This window comes from Motacilla alba, chromosome 3, assembly GCF_015832195.1.
Source record: "Motacilla alba alba isolate MOTALB_02 chromosome 3, Motacilla_alba_V1.0_pri, whole genome shotgun sequence".
NCBI classification, from domain to species: Eukaryota; Metazoa; Chordata; class Aves; order Passeriformes; family Motacillidae; genus Motacilla; species Motacilla alba.
This window is the reverse complement of record NC_052018.1, coordinates 71,894,094-71,912,563: the sequence shown is the minus strand read 5'-3', so window position 1 is coordinate 71,912,563 and position 18,470 is coordinate 71,894,094. Positions and strand designations below refer to the sequence as shown.

The following is an 18,470-nucleotide window of genomic DNA, read 5'->3' as shown; positions in this document are numbered from 1 at the left end:
ATATCCCTCTCAGTAAGCACAAACTCATGGATTTGAAAGTCAGTCCTTCAAGCCAAGCAACTGACAATGTCACCAAGGCAAGAAAATTTTCAAAGAAAAATATTGAGGGCTAGCTATATCTATTTCATGGAACAAATATCTTAGAATGTGCAGAACAAAGATGGTTGATTTTGAATGCAACTAAAACAAAGAAGTCGCTACATCACCACTCTTCAAAAACAAATCCCCAAGCCTTTGGAGATATGCCATGCCACACAAACTCACAGACTCCAAGATTGCTACTGCAGCAGATTTCTTTGGAAAAAGAAAACCCACAATGAAAACAAATCCAGATCTAGCAGAAACTCTTGCTCAAAATGTCCTTGTGAAGCCATCTTTAAGTTAACCTTCATTCAAAATCTTTGAAAAAAAATCATATCCAGGATCAGTTTGAAACATCAAATTGCCTGATGCAGCAAACTGAAGCGCTGCCTTCCGGCCTTCTGGCACCCAAAACACATTTTCACACAGAATAATTGCGGGAGGGGAAGTTAAGACCATTATATTCCTTGGGTTCTGGTTACCATCAGCATAGCATTGTGTCACACCTTCTCACCATAGGAAAATAATAATGTTCTTTTTCATTGTTTCTGAACTTCCCCCGCTCACAGTGATTTGAGGATTCACTCTAAACAAGAGGGGGTCAAAATTATTCTTGTTTTATTACGAAGTTTTTATAACTCCCTCCTCAGAGGGTGCTAGTCTGCACTAGGGGCCAAAAACATCAACAGACAAGAAAGGGCACTACAACAGGAACTACACAGGTACTTCGTTGGAGCAGTCTAATTTCTCCAGTACCTCCTGGAGCAGGAGGAAGGGAGAAAACAACAGTCAAAAGGGACAACACAGTTACCTGATGCAAAGAAAGCTAATCGGCACAGGAGGAAAACCTACTCAGCAACCTTTATAAACTTAATCAAAGCTCTCTTCCTGGAGCAGAGCCAATGATGCAGCATGGTACAGGAAGAAACTGATCATCTGAACACTGAACTGAATGTTTTTCAGTATCATGTTGAAAATAAACATTAATTTTAAGTTTGGTAGCCTCTGTACAACTTCTGTATAATGATTGAAAGAAAGCCTACTAAACCCTACTTGAATTTCAAGCATTTGGCTACACGCTGAAATTTGTTAATAGTGACAACTGTATGTGGAAGACACTGTTCAGTCTCTGCAGAAGACAGACTTTTTTGTACAGAACAACATGCTCCTTCAAGAGCTACCAGGAGCTACTTGATCTCCCAAAGGTTATCACTCTCTTTAACTGTCAAGGAAAAGAATAGTGTATATTAAAATTTCATTCCTCTTAGTTCACACTGCACACTGAGGAGAGGAAAAAGAGGGGAAAAAAAAGAAAGGACTGTCACATTTTTAATTAAGTCCACTTATGCATTAATCATGACCATATGGTCATGGTATTATGCCATGAAATAGTTCAGTAACAGTGCACTTCCTCCAACAGACAAAAATAAAACACAAATGACCTCTACACGTGGATTTTAATCTACTTCCTCAGTCCCTTACAGAGGAAATTAGTACAAAGTCCTCATCCTTGAGACACTTCAGGTCAACATTTCTCTGGTTTGGAACACATGTTCAACTACAACTGTCTAATAACCCAAGATGAAGAAAACAAGGTGCCAGTCTGCAACCTTATATAGAGAATTGAAGGCTCCGACAGAACTTTTGCTTCAAACTGAAGCCCGGAGTAAATAGTGATTTAAAAAAAGCAATGAGATATTTTGCTAATCCCAAAAAGAAACAAGCTCCAGCATATCTAGGAAGTCTTACATTGTAAACAGTACAATGGCATAAATATCACAAGCAGATTAAATTAGCCTTTATTTATAAGACATAATACTTTCCACTTTCACTCAAGCAGACAGTTTATAAAGTAAAATAACATGCTTACATCAAATGGCAAAAATATTTCGGAAAAATGGGGCCTATTATTTCTTGCTGCAATAGGAGAAATCTCCATTCCAATTTCTTTTACAGTAACGTGACAAGACAGGTTTTGATTTAGGAAACAAAGATGGACAGAGAGGGATGCTGAACATACAACACATTCAGAATTAGTGCATCTCTAAAAAGGCAGCTGCAAAATAGAGCTTTGGCAGATCAACATTGTTGTGAAATAAACAGCTTCTCTCAATGAACAGTCCAAGCATACCACTGAAGTAGAGTTTGAAAAACCACATTGCAAAAACAGCAAACAAGTTAAAATTTGTAGGTACCCAACCCCAGCAAAAAAAACTACACTGTCAATTTAACTTCCCTTTCGTAATTGCAGATCATCCCTCAAAACACCTTCTGATCTCTTTGGAAATAAGCAGAAGTGCAACATTAAGATAGGCATTGACACTGCTAGAGCCAGTGCCTATGACTAGCAGCAGTGATGGCCCAAGCAGAAAGGAAGACTGTAAAACAAGTTCAGTGCCAACTGGTTTGTATCACACAAAGACACTGAATGCAGTGGAGGCCACAGGCAATCCATGCTCCAGAATCTGATGCACTGCTAGCCAAAAGTTACTGTGAGTTCTCTAAGAGCCATCAATGCAAAAATGGGACATATACTCTAGATTTAAAGATAACCAAAATCCAGTATTTCAATAGCTGGAGTCACAGTGATGGCTACAGAGTAAACTGACCCTTCTCTTAAGAGATTTTCAATACCTTAGTTTTGTCAGTTGTGAGTTCTCCCACCCACAGAAGTATTTCCAACAATCTTTGTAACATCATTAGTGGCAACACAAAACCCAGATTTTTACAGAGTACTGTGACTTGAAAGTTTCTTGGAAATGTATCCATCAAAAGTGGGTACAATCAAAATTACCTGATGTCCTAGGATCATACACCATGACTATCATATCTTAGCTTAGATTTGAACACTCATACACATTTAATTTCTCTCTATACATGTCATTCTTCAGAGCTGACAAAAAAGACATCATAGTACCATGACAGACGTAATTTCCATTTCTAGAAGCCTCCTTCTCTGCTACTGCAAATCTGAAGGCAGCTGACAGTCTGAGAAAACCCAATCCTCATAATTAAAATCCAAACGTGACTGAAAAAGAAATTAATCAGTTGTGTTGTCAAGAAGTGACCGAATGGTCAAGCAGAGGGATACAAGAGCCCAAACAACAAAACAAACCGGAAGAAAACAGCTTTCTACTCATGTTTGGTCTGAATAGAAAATAACTGGTTTTGCCTGCAAGCAAACTTGGTAAATAGGTATACTGAACAGCTCAGTCTGAAACTACTTTGCTATTCTTAGCACAGAGGATATTTATCATTTTGTAAAAGTGAAAGCTAAGAGATTTTAATAGAATAATTTAAATTATTTATTGCTGCCATTAGTACAAATGAACATCAAAAAAACTCTGCAGCATGGTATTCTCCCCAGATTTTCTTCAGTTCAACTGGATTTGACTTTCATGCAGAGTGCCGATAATACAGGCATGGTTTTATACTTACAGTAAGATTAGTAAAAACACATTTGTTCTCTTAGGGCTTGTGATGATTTTCTGAGATAGACAAAAGGAAAGTAGAAGGCTACACATCTTTAAAATACCTTTTTTTTTTTTTTTATGACCTGCAGCTTAGACACATTACTTCCTTCTCTACACAGGATGCATCATTGGCAACTGATGAAAATTATGTACAACAGCTACTAAGCCTTTAAAACAAAGTAGCACCCTGTATAATTATCTCTCCCTTTTCTGTTGCAGAGCACAAGTAAAATGTCAGTGTGTGCCAGATACTATTAAAATTACTAGATTCCTGCAGCCCTTCTTCCTTCACAGAAACACTGGGTTGGGGCATCAAAAATAGAAGCAGTCAGTTCCTACCTTAAGTTACTTACTGAAATACTGAGCTTTCTCTTCATCTTCTACCAGGATGCAATAATTTAATTCTTAAATCTAAGATCATAAGAGTTCTAGTTAGTGGAAAATAATCAAGGGTCCATCTAACTTTGTCTTTTTCAGCTCTTGGTTAGATGGTAGATTTCCCAAGAATACTTCTATCACTATATCCTTTATTGCATGGCAGGAATATGCCATGTCTGTTTCAGTAGCTTTCCATTCTTGCATGGAAAAAGAATAAGCAATTGATTTACACAGAACCTAATTTTCAACTATGATATGAAGAGCAAAGCTGATAGAGATTCAAATACAAACCCAGGAGCACAACACAGAAACTGGGCAAATAGTACCAATCCAATTTCTGCTGTACATATTCAATTCTCAAGGGAGTAAGAAGGCAGGGTATGCTAAAGTCACCTCTCTGATTTGAATGGGCGTAAGAGCTAGAACTGCACTTCCAGAAAAACCAGGCAGAATTAAGTTAACAGTTGAAAAAGTACACAGTGCTGCACGTGAGACAGGCTATACTAGCCTAAAGTATTGAGGGAATTAATCTTCAGGTTAACACGGACATGAAGACCATATATTTATGCATACTGGCACTCAAAGAAACAGGAGGAATGTAGCCCCCACCATGTTATGCTTCTATTCAAAGAGTACAATTGGAACAATTCCCATCTCACCAGTAGTTCTATCCATTCTAATATCATTGCAGTAACTGGAATGCACTGCTGTTCACTGGCAGACCTGGGAAAGCTTTGTTTTCTCCCTTCCAATTCAGGATATTCTGTGGAAGAAAAGAATCAAGTGCTTGATCATTGTACTGGGGCAAATGATAGCATTCAGGCATGTAGCAACAACTCTTAGTTCCAAAACCAGAGGGGAAGCCAGCACTAGCACTTCCTATAATTCCACTGCCATTTTCTTCACTGTTTGTATAATGGCAAAAAGCCATTCAAATACAGGAGGAAAAAATTACTACACAATTATTGTCTTAAACTGATAAGCCAGAAAAAGAAGCCTAAATCATGTCACAAAAAAGCAAACACACTGCCATCACAGCTGCTATAGCCTACTGCCAGTAAGAGCATGAGAACAGTCTAAATGAAAACATCATACAGTTGCCAGAACAGCAACTGACATACTTCCAAAAAAACTCTCCCATTGGAGACTCTTCTTCCTCCAGCTGACAAAAGAATTCAGTGCTAGAAATTTGATATCCACAAGCCCTAGCTGATCACAAAAAGCTTTTTAATTATTCTGATAAGATGCTTACATGAAATCACATTTTCCAGATTGATCATTTAATGCTCTCGTTCTATCATCTTCCTCCAGGATAGGGAGTGCACTACTTTAGCCTACAGAACACAAATGCAGACAAATATCTTCAACTCACTTGATATCAAGCTGCGTTACTGCAAAGTTCATAAACCAAGCAAGAATACTGTATGAGAAATATACTCAGTATTGCATGAGAAACAGCAGCAAACAAAATATCAGTATCAACAAGAAGGCCACTGTCTTTAGTTTTAAACAAAAAAACCCCAAAACACTGGGAACAAAAGTCACACACACATTTCGCCAAAATAAATTCTACATCTATCTTCATTTGTATAATAAAATAGAATCTCTACCTAAAAACCTGTCTTAACTAATTATGCTTTAAAAAAAAACACACATCATGTGCCGTGAGGTTCTGACAAAGCATTATGACACTACAAGAGGAAAGTGACACAGTCATATAGCTAAGGGGATAACCTACATAAATATATAGCTAGCAATAAACTCAAAATAAGATGGTATATAAGACTCAAACAAAAAAAGAATTTATAATCGAAGTCAACTACAGACATTGGTTTTGCATACATAAACAAGTGCCTAGGGTCTTAAACTCAGATAATGTCTGTGTTTCTGTGGAATATTTTATAAGAAATTGCCTTCTTCAGTGCAGTGGGGCTCTACCAGTCACATCTTTTTTAAAAGAAGACAATGTCTTCAAAACCTATCAAGTACCTACACCCACCAGCATCCAACACCTTGCTTATTCAACACTATAAACTGCATTTCATCACAAACTGGGTGTACTAAAACAAACACTTCTTAACATAGTTTTTAAAGTCTCTACAATATTTTACCAAATCATTCAAGTAAAAGTTCCCTTAAAAAATATTCAAAGCAGAACTGAGAAAGCAATCCGTTTTTACATCAATTTTCTACCATACTTCTACACTGGAAACTTCTCAGAAACTGGGATAACAACATCATGAGATGACAGCCACAATCACAATTAATTTGAACAAATACCATGACATTTCCAAACTGTTGCCTGCCCCTGAGCAGTAAGCTGCTCTTGGAAATAAACATTACAATATCACAATTCTAAACCAAACTGAACATCTGTGAACTGAGGGTTTCAGAAGCGGTCAGCATCAACCACACTAAGATTAGACACTAGACATGGTTCCCTGCATAGCTTGACTACTGTACCAGCCCCAGACCCATACTCCAGTAAGCTCAGCAAAAAGCACGAGGTCCCGTCGTACCTCAGTGCTGAAGATGGAAAAGCTTGAGCTATCTTTTTCATATGACATATAACCTGGGACATTATAATTTCTTGAAATCCATTCAATTACTGAGACTTAATAAAAGCCAACTATCTAATAAAGTTTGCTGAGTACGAAACAAGTCTGGTTTTGAGCAAAAGGCCACAGCAAGAGATAACCACCTGAGAATTTCTACTATATGACCACAGCTAACATTCACACTCAGGTATCTAAATCCTACTGGGAATCAGCCCTTTTCTAAGTTCATGGTGCAGAAATAACCAGTTAAGACCATTCAATCTTTGGCACAATAGAACCAGGACTCTAAACAGTGCTACAATACAAACAACATTCAAAAGTGGTGGTATCTTTTCACCACTCTTTCCAACACAGTTGAACAATGTTTACAACATGCATGTTTACCAAGAAAAGGATTACTTATACAGAAACAATCTAGCAAATCTACTCTGAAACTGTCAAAATATTTTCTACATGCTTAACTAAAAGAAAAGACCATGACCGAATCTGAAACATCTGCAACTAGGGAATAATGAAAACCAAAAAAAGTTATTTTAAAAAGTCACACACCATGATAATCCATGTGTATAAAATCAGGGTTTGCCCAAGTTTCTGGCTCTTAGAATTGCAAGCACATGAGAGAGAACATTCAAGGTGTTAAAATCAGGCTGCAATCATTTATTTTCTCACTATTGTTCCCAGGATGCAAGAGGCATTAGTTATCTCAGTAGGTAACCGAAATGGATTTTTAAGCAAATAGCTTTTGCTTTGTATAAAGACAGATACTTTAAGTCTAAGCTAATGTGAATATCAAAATCAATATCTTGCTTATTTTTACCAGAGAATATTCAGAAAGTATTGGGAATAACTGAGAAATTGTACCTTAACAAGACATACTGCATTCTTACCAAGCCTTTCAGAAACCTGATAGCCATTGCAGAGAAGACTTTCAAAAATAATTTTTTTATTGTCTGATCAGTGTACATTTTGCCCTAACATATTTCTAAGTCTTGTGATAACTCAGGGGTGGTATCAACAACCTGTCACTCAGTTCAATCTTTTCCCTAAGAGTCTACCAGGCTAAACAACACTTGCACTTATATCTCTATAGGGAAAGAAGTTTGCTCAAAAAAGGGCCTTCAGACATACGTTTTGCAGTACAAATAAGTCAAGTCTCTCCATCACTTTTTGAACATTAAGCATGAAAGCTAAGAATGTAAAGAAGTGCTGATGTTTGCTAACCCACTGCTCACTACTTTTCATTTAAATCTTTCTTTCAGACTCCAAATGCCTTTTAATTTAATTGTCAAGATCTGTAAATTCTTAATCTGTACTTATTAACAGAAAGCACACAGGTTAGCCTATGTGGTGGGGACATCGTCTTTGATAGACATCCATCAGTTTAAGAGGTTTTAAGAATGACTCTCTGCTCTTTTAGGAATCAAGCTCCAACTTTCTCACCAAGTCCTTACAGGACTTGCTACAATTACAGTTCACCCATAGCACTTTCAGAGTACACTGAAAGAAAGGTATACACTATGTCAGTGGGACCAAAAGAGAATATTTCCTTAACTAAAACTTTAAAAAGTAGTCACTAACATAGTGTATATGTGCTGTAACTATTCCACATGGTGGAAAAGTAAGTTTGTTGTTTGTTGAGACTAAATGACATAGCACATCTTCATTTCAGTGGCTGCTGGCAAAGCAATACATTGTGTTGTAAGAGCACAAGTCAGAGGACTAAAGACCAGCCCCTACTTGGTCCACTCAGATAATGCCAAGGCTGCAGTTGATGGATGGTCTGCCACAGCAACTGGAAGGACTTTGGCATTCCATTGTGGCAGGAGCCATGCTACCACCAATAACAAGAGCTTATTACATTGTCTGGACAACATGCAGACCTAATTTTGTGACACACTGACACACTCCAGCAGAGAGATACTGCAATTCCACCACCCCCAGGCTCTTGGTAGGCACACATACCACAGCAGCCATAGGGGTGTTTCCCAATATTAGAACAATGTAACCTCTAAGTATCTAGGCTGGGCCACCATTACCCAGGAGCAGTTTGCTACCAGATGAACTACTTTATGAGGACAAAACTTTCCTTTTCCTTACCAAGGTGCCAAGAGAGTCAAAGTGTACTTGAGTGAACAGACTTTTCCATTTAACATAAAAGAAGCAAGAAAATAAAAACCAAGCAACTCAAAAACCTTCACATCACCAAAGCATATATCCATTATATATACACACTTGTGTATTTATTGACCCTCTGTAAACAAACAGGCCAGATAGAGAAAATTTATTTTAATAACAAATTTCAGCTGTGCTCCTAAATCCAGGGTGGCTAAACATTTGGAACTTACATACATACAAGGAGCAAACATTTTCTAGTCATCAAGTCATAGCTCTTTGAGAATTCATACACAATAGCATTAGCTGGGTGCCAATTCTTTGCATAGTCCTTCCTTGGCCAAAGTCCTTTTGTTCAAGCAGATCTGTTACTCAGTACAGGTGGTCCACTGCACTTTGATAATGTTTGAACTCAGCGGAATCTCTAGTTATTCTCTGCTTCCCTTAATAAAGCACCCAGGTTTTATGACAATTTTACAGCTTCAGAAAAGTTATTAACTACTGAACTTGCAACCTTTTCAATAGGTTCTTTTTTCCATACAAGACCACAGCTACAAAGAAGAGAAATCCAAATTATTGCCTTTGATGTGCACTACATAGCAATTTTGGAGATATATGGAATGCTCTAAAATTCAAACTTGCTGTTCTTTTACTATCCTGCTCTTCTCTCACTTGAATTTCATAAGCAAAGCTCAAAAACCAACATCCGTCTGCATAGTCCCTTTACCAAAATGTGCTCCTGTCAGTTGATGGAGCTATTTGAACTACCATATTTTAACTTGTTTAAATGACAATACAGATACCCTGAGCAATTAACAAAACCAGTGTATAAAACAGGGATAGTGGGAAAAATTAAACAGTTTAGACAGATGAAAAGTAAACAAGGAAAAAAATAGTCTTGACAGTAATTTTAGCAGGCTACACTGGAAGCCAGTCATATTCACACGTTACCTTGATTTTGCAGAAGAATAAACAGCTTTTAACATTCAATGTGACAGATCCAAGAAAAACACACAAACAAACAATTTAAAAATCCTATCTATAAGCCAAATATAAATTTAAAATATGCTACATTCCAAAAGGGGATTCAGTTTATAGAAAAGACAACATGCTGATTTTTTCAACTCTCTGGATCATTAATGACTTCATGTGACAATAAAAAGCAGGTCTGTTTAATTTGTGGTAAGAACTCATGGCAAATGAACATTTAAGTGAATGACAGCTAAACACATACTCTGGATATGTCAGTAAGATACAGGTATACAAAAAAATTCATTCTCCAAGTAATGGAGGAAAAGGAAAAAACATCACACATTCAAATATCTTCACTTCCACTTATCAGAAAAAGTCCCTGTATGAAGATTCCTGTGGAAGAACTTTATGGACTTAGAGGGAACATGAAACGGTTACATTTCTAGTGTTAGCTAGATTCTCTTATACCATATCTTCAAAATCCCAAACACACAAACCAAACATTTTGATGTGGACACTTAATTTTTTTTTCCCATTTTCCCTCCTCAATCCATCCCTTATTCCTTTGAAACCTTAAATGAAAGAAAAAAGCAGAAGAGAAGAGGGCACCTTACTATCTCCAAAACAAACAGCATGAAAGACTGCACCCAAGTTTTAAAATGTATATAGCTTAAGATACCACCACTTTGCATTACATGATGGCAATATGTAATTTTAACAACCTGCTTAGCATTTCCTTCTGTAACACCCACACTGATATTCCATTTCCACAATATCCTGATATATTCGGGCAATGACATTCAACCCTATACTCCTGAAAAAATTGCAAATGCCTCACTGCTTCCTGCAGATTCATTTTTAGAATTCAACTGATTTGCCAACACATGGCATTGCCAACATATTAGCAATACGTATCTTCTCCTAAGTCCTAATAAATATCACATTTAGTCAAAATGTTACTGTTGGGCAGGGAGTTAAAAAATGTTTGTACACCACCTAGCTATATATTGCTTTGTACCACTATAGCTTAACCACTGTCAAGAGTAGGTTATTTAAGAAAAGTAAGTGGACCAAATCAACTTAAAACAAATCATTTGCACTGACTTAATTTGAGCAGTTTCCATTCACAGGACCAACTGTATTCCCATGCTTTCTTTTCAAACTAATTTAACTTAACCAAAAGTACTGTACATTAAATTGTGTATAAATTATATATAGCTACCAAAAGCCAAGCAAACACATTTTCTAGGCTGCCTGGTAGAATTGTTTTTAAACAGCTTCTAGGCATGCAACAAGGGTCACTCTGTTGGGACACCCAGCTCCATGACAAAGGTGTCTCTTTTATTCTGCAGTAGAGTATCATTGCAAGCAGCTTTCCAGCAGACGATACCACTTCTCTCATCTGACATACCATCATTTTAACCAAACAGTATCAGTTATATACAAACACCTAGATAACACATCACATTGAAAAACTGAAAAGAACAGGCAAGTCAAAAGTGGAAAAAATAACAGGATTTCCAAGGAAAAATGTAGAATGCTCATGTAACTTTGAAGACTAAGAATTAAGTTTGTTTACACAGTTTATATTTTTATTCTAGGCTGGTGTAAAGAATAAGTGGGGTAGCACCATTGAAATGAACCTCATAATTTTTTTTCATTTTACATGAAGTCATATTGTGCCTTCTCTAAATTAGAAAAACAGTGCTATTCTACCACTTTTTACGTTGTATCTTTGGAAGTGTCTAGAACACATTGAAGAAATTACTGGCATTTATTTGCAATACACCTCAAATCACAAGACTGATGGGACAGGTAAGGTACATGCACAATTAGTTAGTGGACTACCTAATTTTTAAAATGTATCTGTCAAAGGACATCACTACAACTTACAACCTTTGTACCAGAGATAGCAGAAAGCAGCAAACTACAGCAGCAATGGAATAACACAGAAGCACAGCAAACTACTTCAATACCCACATGAAAGGGAAAAATAACGGGGAAGGGTGGTTAACTGCTCCATTTGGTATTAAACTACCAAAGAAGTCATTCTTGCTTCTCCAACCCCTTCTATCTACGACCCTGCTCTACTTCTGCATTTATGAAACAAGCAGCTGACAGTAATCCAAGAGCCACAGCCTCTGTAGCACTCCTCAGTTTCTAACCTAGCAGGTTGCAGGGGACAACACAAGTCTTCTAAGCAAAAAAATTAATTTCTCAATGTCAACAAACAAAAAAACTCCCTCAATGAGGCATTTTAAAAAAAGAGAGAAAAAGAGAATACAGATACAGACCTAAAGAGACTGCACAGAATTTGCAGTAGACCACCTTTTCATTGCACCCAAAGTTAAGTTTTATGAAGTAATCCATAAAAATAAGTGGCTGAATTGCCAAGACTGTAATTTAGTCAATTGACATATGTTAGATTAAGAAAATATACATGTATGACATTTACATTCTAGTGAGAGGACAGATTTATTATTGAAGTGCCTGGGCATTTAATCTCTTTCCCATTTATTACAGAATCATATAAAACAAAGATCTATTAGTAGAAACTGTTACCTCTTATAGAGCAACATCATTTTCTATCTCCTTGCACCTTCCAGGCAGTGAATGATACAGAAAAGGACATATGACAATTTGACTTTTTTAACCTCTGATATCTTCACTTGTCTCAAGATCAAGGTATCAGAAATCACACTCAATGTCACAACACATAAGGGACTAAAGTTACATTAAAAATGAGTAAACAGTATTTAGAAATTAAATCAGGCAATGCTTTCCTGTGATGAAAGAAACCAAAACCAAAGTTTAAACCCTTTGTTTCACATACCTCAAGAGAAACACTCAAGTTGCACATAAACAGATTAATGAACTTAAGTTAACACACATTTCCTTTCCTCCTTACCTAAACCATCAAAAAAGCACTTAGGTACACTAAATCTGTAGTTTATGCAGGAAGAGAGGAAGAGTGCCATGTGTGCCATTACATACAATGTCAATAAAAGCCTCCTTTACCAGTAGCTGAAATAGTAGAGGGGTCCCAAAAAAAAAAATAAAAAGGAAAAGAAAGCTTTTTGTATGCTGAAAGGAGTTATTTTAAAGTTTTATCCATTCAGAACATGAACTTACAAGACTTGCTTCTTTTTCCCCTGCTTTACCCAGTGATTGAAACATTGTTAATCAGTCACATACTCAATATGAAGCATCAACCTTTACCTTCATTTATTTCACCTCAGCTAGCTCCAGTACAGTCACCTATCTAAAGTCTGCTCCATAATAAAGAAAAAAAGCAAAACAAACAAAAGGGAAGAGAAGGGAAAACCAGCACTATGTACAGGATTACCAGTTCCACAGGAAAAGCCTGCCTCCTTGTGGCTCAACTAGCCCTAAATTAGATTTCTCCAGTTCATTCCATTACACCCAGTAAAACTGGTGAGCCAGGAGAGTAACAGCCTTCTAGTTCAAGGCAGTTTGGGGTTTTGGTTTTCAGGAGGGTGAAGTTGATGAAAACAAAGAATGCTTCTAAATGTAGGAAATACCTGTGAAAGCAATCCATCACTCCTTACCGAAATATTGCTTTTAGCCTTCTCCTCTAGACAGGGTGGAAGACGACAGATGTTCCACTTAAAAACAACTGAGATTCTTTACATGGCAACAAATGCAAAAGCTTGTCAGCACTTTGGCACCTAAATCCAGAAGGCTTCGAACCTTGGTTCAGCTGTGGCTTAACCTTGCAGGCCTCTCTGGATGCCTTAGCTTTCACCAGTAAATCCCCATTCTGCCCACAGAACTCCTTCTGGGGATCCCTCTGAGGATTTCTCTCTTGGCAGCAGCAAAGCATTTGGCACTTTCAACAAGATGCAGACCTTCCTCTGTCCAGCCTGAAGGGCTCAATTACATGGAGCTACTTTCTTAATGCCTAGAAGAGCAAGTTCTTTAGAAATCAGCTGGAGTTTTTGGCTGGTTTTGGTGTGGGATTTTGTTGTATTGGGTTTTTTAATTTCTTTTTATTTCAATCCAGTCACTCTATTGTGCAAGAGCTTAGTGGTTCAACAACTTAAAATCTGTGTGACAAATACACAAATTCACACCAGTCTTAGCAGGGGATCAAATCAGGATGACTTTGGCTTTCTAACCATCTTGCAGAAGCTGCTCCATTTTTATGCAAGTATAAGACAGAGAACATGAACTGCTTTTGCTCTGGGTTAGGAAATTTATCCATGAAAAGAAGGGAACTTCCAGTCTCCACTCCAAAGGCTTTTTAATATAAAACACATTTAGTGAACATAAAAGTAGACCACATTTTTTTTCAGTCTCACAATTGTTAGGCTTTCAACTTACTCTCTTCTCTGTCACAGCCTCTATATGGGAACCATTTCTCTAACCTTTAGACATGTGAATCAGACTCACTCTTTCCAATCTACAACTCAGTGATCCAGCTGGAAAGGAGTCAAGTGACCATGGTTCTCTCATGTTCACAAAAATTTTGATTGGAGATTCACTGGAGGGAAGAAGGGGAAAAAAACCCAAAATATTTCTGTCCCCTTCAAGTATATCTTGAATGAGAGGCTTTGATTCTACCCTTTTCTGCTTTTCAAGCAGATATTAAAAAAAAAAAAAAAAAAAAGTTGTCACACACAAAATTCCAGATGTGGAATACATCAATTCTTTCTACTACAGTTTTTATGCCTAGGTCCAGAATGAGAAGCATTGCACCCCTTTTTCTTTCTTTAGGTTATTATTATTTACACATTTACCAGTCTGACATCTTTGCTTTGTGTGCTTTAGACTCTTTCATGCCTGCTCAGACCCTACCAGGCCAATATACTGCACTCAGAGCTGTGGATTGCACCACTGTTGAGAGGGGCCAAAGACTTAATTAATGCTGTACCACACCCTGCAATATCCAAACAGCTTCACAGGCCTTACTAGAAAGGTTGAAAATGGAGAACCAAAATAAACAGGAGCTTAGATTAACTCTGACACTACTCTAATAGGAAAAGCAAATGAAAAAAAAAAAATTACTCTTTTCTCTTACTCAGGTGAAATCCTGGCAGAGGGCAAACACCTTCAACTCTACTGAAGAGAAAGAGAATTGGTGCTGTTCAACACATCACAGGACTGGGTGCCATATCAAACAAGTCCAGTATGTCTGAATAACACATTAAGTCTGTGTATGGGAAAAAAAAAAAAAAGAAAAACATAATCTTTATGGAAAAACACATTCTGTTTGTACAACCAGATCTGTAATTAACATGCAAATTACTTAGACAAATGAGGAACTATTCCCTCCTGGTTTTTGTAATTTTATAGACTGAAAACAGCAGAGACTACAATTTATTAAAAACTGTGTTCTCCTATAAGCAGCTATGTTTCCATTATATTGAAATAGGGGGCAAGTAAAAAGGACAATATGAAGTCATACACACTACGAAATTTACTACAGCAGGGTTTCTGCTCGTAAGTTTAAGACAGTCTGTGTTTTTTTGCTTTACACCAGTGTCTGACACTAAGTTAATAAGCCTTTTATTCTGATTCAAAAGCTATTACACTACACACATCTTCCTCTACTTACATTTGCTAACCTACGCTGAAGCCTGGGATTAAATTTTATGCTTCACTGACAGAAAATAGAATCCTAAATCACCAATCCACATATAATAGTTAATTTCCCCACTTGTTTCTTGTGGTCACAGTACCTACTTTCTGCCTTACCACGGCCTTACTTTAAAATTACATATTTTTAAACACAGAACTGGGATTCAGCTCAGGTCTATGACACATCTCATTTTCTTGAAATTATTCCTTACTAAACTTTCCCAATTACCCAGACCAGTAAGGTTTACTAAATTTTGTGCAGAATGACACCGAATTATGCTACTGAAGCAAGTAACAGGCTCACTGATCTCTTAAAACCATAATAAAAACTGCTACTAATATCAATAATAAACAGCAACAGGTTCTAGCAGATTAAACACCAGGCTCTTATTCAGAAATACTGGCTTCTTTTCTATTCTATTCTCACCAAGTCTTCTAGGTGACCTTGGGCAAATCACTACCCCCACACTGCAGTTTCCCCAGGAGTAAAAATTAATTGAACAGAATTGCAAATCTGTCTGGAAACTCCAAATGTAACACACCATAAGAGTTAAAAATATATTTCCCTATCTGCAGATACATTTGCCTTGATAGCTTTTCTTTATCCCATTATACAGCAGCAGTGTAAGATTGCTTTTACTTTCTAAATACACTCTGGTGGTTCTTCAAGAAAGGCTTGAGGCTACTGCCTTACCTCCTATCACATGCTTGATCTATTTCTGCTATTGTATCTACTTTGAAGGACCAGGAGCTTGTATGTGGCAATACATACTTACACTTACTTTAATATATTACATCAAAAGTCGCTGTTGAACACATTCCCAAGGTTCAGAGAGAATAAAAGACAGGACAGATAGGCAATTATCAGCAAGCAGTGACTCATTCACTAAACCCTTGCTCACATAAGTAGCCATCCAAGTATTTGCTTCCACAACCTGACACAAGAACAAGTCATCAGCGTTTTTTACAGGGAATACATACATTGATAAACCAAACTGTATCAAAGAAACACAAAAATACTCCTCTTTTTATGTATCAGCTAGACCTACAAAACACTACTTTTCATTTAACAGGAGGCAGCAATTCATTAGCAAGCAACACCGTTCAAGTGTAGTGCACTTCATTCAATTGTCTTCTTCCCCTATTCTGGGTTTTTTGTAAAAAAATACGTAATTATGAGATGCTTTACACCTTTCCTATTTCAAAACAGAAGGGTTAAACAGCAGTTTCTAAAAGCTCTTGATTTTGCTAATCTTTATTGCAGGCGAAACAACACCACAAAGAGGAAAAGCACTTAATTTTTCTAAGCAGAGATAGTGGGAAGCGGCAACTTTGTCCACATCATGGCTCAAAAACCCGTTCTGATTGACACAAACGTGAACTGCGATGTGCTTAACTTCCAGCTGTGCTCCTGATCGATGAATTACTACAACACCTTGAAAAATCTATGTAATAACTTGATGGCCAGAATACTGAAAAATTACTCATGTATTGTCCGCAGGGAACTTCGTGAGCATTACTAACACTTGTAACATGAGCTGCTATAAGAAGGAAGAGACAGACCTTCCACGCCACAGACACAAAACATGACAAATCCGTCGATTTCCTGAAATATTGCAAAACCGGTGGGAAAACGGTACCCTTCAGACACAGAGCTAAAAAGAAAGTGCTTTGCATCCAAAGGGAAAATGCATTAGCAGCTCGGATCCTCGCGTGCTCTCTAGGTGGGAACATGAGCCCGAGGGACTCCGGTGCCGGCGGGGAATGCTCAAAGGGGCAGACGCTCAGTGTCGGGAGCGGAGCGGAGCCAGGGTTCCCCCCCCCCGCGCCCGGAGCGCAGCCCTGGCCCTCCCCACCCTCCCTTCCCACACCAACTTCCCCCGGCCCGGGACGTGGCCGGCTGCAGTTGGATAAGGAGCGACGCGACGGGGCTGAAATCGGTCTGAAGTCCACAAAGAAGCCATCTGCCTCCGGGAAGCGGGCTGGAGAAGGGCGGGCGAGAAGCGGGAAGGAGCAGCCCGGGGCAGTTTCACGCCGCCAGCAAGCGAGCGGCGGCGAACAGATCCCCCCGGCCACCGCCCCTGCTCCCAGCCCGAGGGCCGCGCAGCGCTGCCCCCCGCCCGGCCCGCGCCGCCCCGCCGCCGGGGCAGGGAGCGGGCGCACCATCCCCGGGCTGAGCTCTCACCTTCCTCCTGCCGCCTCCGCCGCCGCCGGCCAGCGCGGCGCTGCCGCCCGAGTACATGTAGTAGGCGATGCCCAGCACCCAGAGGAAGGCGAAGCAGAGCAGCAGCCGAGACCTGCGCCGCATCCTCCCTCCCGCGCCGCCGCCAGGCCACCAGGAAACGGCCGCCAGCAGCCGCCGCCTCCGCTCCTGCCGCCGCCGCCGCCGCCGCGCAGGGTCAGGGGGCAGAGGGCGAGCGCCCGCCCCCCGACCAATCCCGCGCCGCCCGGCCCCGCGGGGGGCGGGCCGGCTCCGCCGCCGTCGCCATGGTTGCAGCACGCCGGGCCGCCGCCTCCGCCGCGCCCGCGGGCCGGGGGCTGCGCGCCCCCTCCAGGGCGGGCACCGGCACGGCCCGGACCGGACCGGCGCCGCCCGCCCCTCCCGCCGCCGGGCACCCTCTGCCCCATCCCGCCTGCCGCGGGTCTCGGCGGGCGCTGCCTGAGCCGGGCCGGGGGGCGGGAGCCGCGCCTCGCGGGCAGCGGGCAGGCGGCGGGGGGGAGGCTGCTCCCCGCCCTGAGGCGGCGGGGCACTGCGGGACTGCGCGGCTGTGCGGGTCTCTCCTCCTCGGAGTTGTCCCACACCCTCCCCGCTCATACTGGCCGATTACACGGAGACTCTCGGAACCGCGAAAACTCCAGACTTGCCCCGGTCCGCGCCCCGCACTCCCCGCCGGGCGTAGCCCGAAGTGTCCTTGCCCGCGCTCCTGCAGCGGTGCGCGGAGTCCCCGCGCAGCTGGGCCGTGGGCAGTGCCACAGGGCACCTCGGACATGAGGGGTGCTCCGGGCTCACAGCGGTCAGTAGTTCAGTGCATCCTCCAAGGACCATAATACAGCCCTAGTGAGTGGGTCTCGCCTCTTTGGAGTTGTCTTGCTCCCCTACTCATATTGGATAATCACATAGAGGCTCCCGGGCCACCAGAAATTCCAGACTGGCCACAACACAAGTTGTGTCTCTGACTCTTTTTCAGAAAGGAAAATATGCTTTATGAAGATGTTGTCCCTAAAGTCACATGAGGCAGGTCTTCATTATGCCTCAAAGGTCAGAAAGCAAAGTCTTGTCAGGACATGTCCACTG

The 18,470-nt window shown here is 40.1% G+C and overlaps 1 protein-coding gene across 1 annotated transcript in view; it reads right to left on the bottom strand.

Annotated features, from left to right (window-relative positions):
• Window positions 1-17,591, bottom strand: part of GALNT2 (polypeptide N-acetylgalactosaminyltransferase 2) — a 90,683-nt gene extending 73,092 nt beyond the window's left edge. The window contains exon 1 of the mRNA XM_038131415.1: window positions 17,361-17,591. Within this exon, the coding sequence (XP_037987343.1) occupies window positions 17,361-17,483 (123 nt within the window). The 5' untranslated portion in view covers window positions 17,484-17,591. The remainder of the gene's footprint in view (window positions 1-17,360) is intronic.
• Between the last annotated feature and the right edge of the window lie 879 nt (window positions 17,592-18,470).